The sequence below is a fragment of the Passer domesticus genome, chromosome Z (assembly GCF_036417665.1).
Source record: "Passer domesticus isolate bPasDom1 chromosome Z, bPasDom1.hap1, whole genome shotgun sequence".
Classification (NCBI taxonomy): Eukaryota; Metazoa; Chordata; class Aves; order Passeriformes; family Passeridae; genus Passer; species Passer domesticus.
Window position 1 is genome coordinate 13,604,816 of NC_087512.1, and position 4,922 is coordinate 13,609,737.

The 4,922-nt window shown below is 44.9% G+C and overlaps 1 protein-coding gene across 2 annotated transcripts in view; it reads right to left on the minus strand.

Moving 5' to 3' along the window:
* Positions 1 to 3,932, minus strand: part of TTC33 (tetratricopeptide repeat domain 33) — a 44,328-nt gene extending 40,396 nt beyond the window's left edge. Inside the window, exons 1-2 of one of the 2 annotated variants that reach the window (XM_064403510.1) lie at positions 3,784 to 3,932; positions 3,368 to 3,596 (exon numbers count right to left, since the gene is read on the minus strand). In XM_064403510.1, coding sequence (XP_064259580.1) covers positions 3,368 to 3,588 — 221 coding nt within the window. In that variant the 5' untranslated portion in view covers positions 3,589 to 3,596; positions 3,784 to 3,932. Of the gene's footprint in view, positions 1 to 3,367; positions 3,597 to 3,717 lie in introns of both variants that reach the window. The other variant, XM_064403511.1, reaches the window with a different exon arrangement.
* Between the last annotated feature and the right edge of the window lie 990 nt (positions 3,933 to 4,922).

Sequence of the window (4,922 nt, forward strand, 5' to 3'; positions counted from 1 at the left end):
GTGAAGTTTTTGCATTGTTTTTTCTAACTGACAGGCAATCGAGAACTCAGTCTCTAAGACCAAGTGAAGATATTAAAAGCATCAAAAATTACCTGCTGTTCAGTATGTCCCTGCCCTAAACCACAACTACAACAGAATATCTGCCACTCTCTGTCAAGAGACTTACCACACTTCAAAAAATACACCAAAAATCAAAAAAGAGCATAGAGAAAAGATATACAACATCCAAAGCAAAATACAAGGAAGGCATATGTATAACTGAAGACAGAAATAAATTTTAAAAAAATCAATCTGTTTAATATAGTACAGTATATAGATGTATTAAGGATACAAGATTAGATAAAAATATTCAGCAATCTCTGTATCCCTAAAAGAACAGAATGGATTTACCTTTCTGTAGATCAATCTATGATTTATTTCTGGTGTTAAAAACAGAGATGTTAATTGACTAATTTGTACATTCTGTGTTTTTAATTATTAATATTAATGTAACTCATTTATGCATTAATGTAACTCATTTATGCAACTACTGCATTAAATCTATTGATTAATACAATGGCAGGATGCTTAAAACTTATTAAGTTGAACTTGGTTTTAATTTAAACTCAACTTTAAAAGGCTTCAAAATTTTATTCAGTAATTACAGGCCTCAGGAACACAACAGTCACTCACTGAACACTGTCACTATTTGAGTGACCAGTTCAAAGAGGAAACTGTATTTAAATATTTGAAAATAAGCCTTTTCTCCAAGAGATTTTGTATTTATTGATTACTTTTTTTTTAAATCAGACCCAACCATACTCACAGTATGTTTATTATGATATATAAACTTGCCTGCATTAAACTTCCAAGTTGTTCTCTCTTCCACATTGCCCAAGGAACTCTTTTTTAGCATGATACTTCTTAAGACAAAAAGCTTAAGAGACAGGAGCACCTACTGATATCTTGGTGATATTTCTACCAGGAAAATAATACCTCTGATCTGGGACAATAAAGACGCTCTTAAAAGTTTAAAAAATGATAAAAAATTGCTTTGTCAAAGAATTCTAGAGATTTTAAAGGGACTACCCTGTCCCTTTAAACTGTTTCTTCCCCCTCCAGTGAAGATCTGGCCAAATTATGTAGTTAATATACAACTTATAGTCCACCTCTCCCTCTTCTAACACACCTTGACTCCAAAAGGACTTCCTGTTTGAAGCACAAGACAATGGAAGCACACCTGCAACATGCTTCCAGAACTGGCAAACTCCCAATACTCAGAGGGCACTCACAGCAGCTCCCTGTACCTGGCTTAACAAAGCACTAGGCAATTAACAGTGCACTAGCTGCTTAGCAGTATTTGCCTGGGCACTGTGCACAGGCAAACAGGCTCACTCTCAGTAAGGGAAAAAAGACACATTTTCAAGAGTGGCTAAAGTATTACTTATGGTATGGCTTATCACCCTGCATCCTATTTACCCTTTCATATCCAGTCAGTTTTTCATCTCTCAACTTCTGTAATCACAGAATCACTAGGTTGGAAGAGACCTTCAAGATCAAGAGTCCAACCCGTGCCCTAACACCTCAACTAAACCATGGCACCGAGTGCCACATCCAGTCTTTTCTTAAACACATCCAGGGGTAGTGACTCCACCACCTCCCCAGGCAGACCACTCCAGTACTTTACCACTCTTTTAATAAAAAAACCTTTTTCCTAATATCCAACCTACATTTATTTCCCTTGGCACAGCTTGAGACTGTGTCCTCTGGTTCTGTCAGTTGCTGCCTGGAGAAAGAGTCCAAGCCCCACCTGGCTACAACCACCTTTCAGGGAGCTGTAGAGAGTGATAAGGTGACCCCTGAGTCTCCTTTTCTCCAGGCCAGCTGGATGCAGCTCCATTCAGCAGCACTCTCTGGGCCTGGCCAGGCAGCCAGCTCTGAACCCAGCACAGAGTGCTCCTGTCCAAGCCATGGGCTGCCAGCTTTTCCAGGAGTGTGCTGTGGGAGACAGTGTCAAAGGCCTTGCTGAAGTCCAAATACACAATGTACCCAGCCTTTCCTGCATCCACCAGGCAGGTCATCACCTGGTCATAAAAGGAGACCAGGCTGGTCAAACACAACCTACTCCTCCTAAACCCGTGCTGGCTGGGTCTGATACCCTGGCCATCCTCTAGGTGCTGTATGATGACACTCCATACAAACTGTTCCATCACCTTACCAGGTACTGAGGTCAGGCTGACTGGTCTATAATTACCAGGATCCTCCTTCCAATCCTTTTTGTGAATGGGCATCACATTGGGCAGCTTCCAGTCCTCTGGAATCTCACCAGTGAGCCAGGACTGCTGGTAAATGATGGAGAGCAGCTTGGCAAGCTCATCTGCCAGCTCCCTCATCACCCTGGGATGGATCCCATCTGGTCCCATGGATTTATGAACATCCAAGCAGCTCAGCAGTTCTCTGACTGCCTCCTCCTGCATAACCATTCTGGTCCCTGACACCATATACCAACCCAGGACAGTTGTGCTGAAGACAAGCCATCTTCCCACTAAAGGATGAGGCAAGGAGGCGTTAAGAACCTCTGCCTTCTCCTCACCTGCAGTTACAAAGTTCCCTCCTATATCCAGCAGAGAACAAAGGATGGTCTTACCCTTCCTTTTTGCCAATAATGTATTTGTAAAAACTTTTTTTTATTATCCTTCACCAAAGTTGCCAAATTAAGTTCAAACTGAGCTTTGGCCTCCCTAGTTTGTTTTTTTTTCTACATGCACTAGTAACCCTCCTAAATACTTCCTGAGAGAGAGACCAGAACCTCCTTCCAAAGATGATAGATTGTCTTTCTATTCCTAAATTCCCATTCAGTCTGGATGTTTGCCTCCTTGACTCATCGTTGAGCACACAGGGACAGCCTTTTCCTGAGCCCTCAAGATCTCTGTTTTGAAGCACGCCCACCTCTCCTTTGTTTTCTTTTGCGGACTCCTTTGTTTTTAAGGGCTGTTCTTCCTAAGAAACTCTCTAAATAAGTCTCCTAAATAGGCCAAAGTCTGCCCTCTGGAAGTCCAATGTAATAGTCTTATTGATGTTCCTCCTGATTTCATCAAATATTGAGAACTCTAATTTCATGATCACTACACCCCACATGGCAACCTTTGTTGTTGTGAGAACATGCAAAAATAAGGTGGAATACATACTTTGTTTCCCTGACACCACCACCAAAGATGAAAACTTATTTAGTACCTGACAATAAAGGCGTAATGAAAGAAATTATTACTCTTCAAATTATGAAAACTATCAATGCAGATACTAGCAAATTACTAGTGTTTAGAGAAGAGATTAAAATACCATGCAGCAGTTTTCAGTCAATGAAAAAAGAGCAAGACAACATTAGTACCTCCTATTTTCAGCCAAATTTGCACCTTCGTCCTTGAGCGCCTTACTTTTCCTTACACAATCCTCTAAGAGAACTTCCTTTCTTCTCTTAGCTGCGAGCACCCAGTTAGCATCATCATCATCACCCAGATCCTCGTCATCCGCAGCTTCTGCTTCGAACTGCTGAGAAGTAGCTTTTGAGACCTTCTCGCCAATCTTCCTCTTCCACCCAAAAGAAGCCATCTGGAGAACTAGGAAGAAGGCATTTTAAATAGTTAGGTAATTTTGCTTTTGAGGACACAGCAGGACAATCACCCCTCGCTCATCACGAAGCCAAAGCAGTGACACAGAGCGGCACTCCCCCACACAGACTTTATGCGAGCGGCTGCACCGGCGCTGTCCCTCAGGCACGCACAGCCCGGACGCCCACGGCGCTACCTGGCGCTGCCGCCGGCCGCCTCTCCCGGCTGGAAGCGCCGCGGCAGGAAGCGGAAAGGCGGGGCGGCACGGCAGGAACCGGGCAGGAGCCGGAAGGAGCAGGGGCAGCGGCAGTGCCCGTGGCCCCGGCGGCGGCAGGGATAGCCGGGAGCCGTAGTTCGCCCGGGCGCGGGGCGGCAGGGCCGCCTGAAAGCCGTGAGGGGCCTGGCGGCCCCGGCCCTGCTCGTATGAGACAGCGGTGGAGAGCGGGGGCGGAGGGGACAAAACAGCTAATACTGGGAGTGCCACCGCCCGTGGTGCTCGAGTGTCACACGGGGAAAGGTCCGGGACGGAGGAATGTCCCCACCGTGTACCGACTGCGCCCTGGGACAGCGGCACCCACCACGGAGAGGCGGCTCCGGCCGGGAAGTCCCCTAAGGAGAAGTGACCCAGGCTCACAAGCACGGCTTTTTCTTCTACACTGAAAAAAACCACCACCACAACTAAAACAAAACAAAACAAACCCCCCCCCCCAAAAAAAAAAAAAAAACCCAACAAAAAAAACCAACCCAACCCAAACAAACCAACCAAAAAAAAAAAAGACAAAAAACCCCCCCAAAACCAAAAGAAAAACCACCACCCCCCAAGAAACCCCGAAAGCATTTTAAAAGGCCAACACAAAACAACAAAAAAACTCAAACCAAACAAAAAAACGTAACCCCTCCCCCCCCCCCCCAAAAAATCCAAATGAACACACAAACCAAACAAAAAAACTCAACAAAAAGAGAAGACAGGTTTTAAAACTGCAAGGCGGCAGTGTTTAAAACTGGTCCCTGCAAAGCCCCATCCGTGGTGTGAGGGAAAGGCTGAGTGAAGATGCGAGAGGAGGCACATCACCACAGGGGCTTAAAAGACGTGGTCAGGGTTTGTTCCGTCACAAATTCTTTTTCTGCAGCAAGAGTTTACAAGATGGACAGGGAAAGGGTCAGTCGGATCCGGCGAGCACAGCTGGTGCACCAGCCTGTCCAGCTGTCATTTTTGTCACGTTGCTGCTTTTTCTGTAATTATAACAGCTGTTGTTTTTGAAATGAGAGTAACAGTTCTTGTCCACTTACATATAGCACTAGAAAACAGCAAGCACACAGTTTCAAACAAGATGG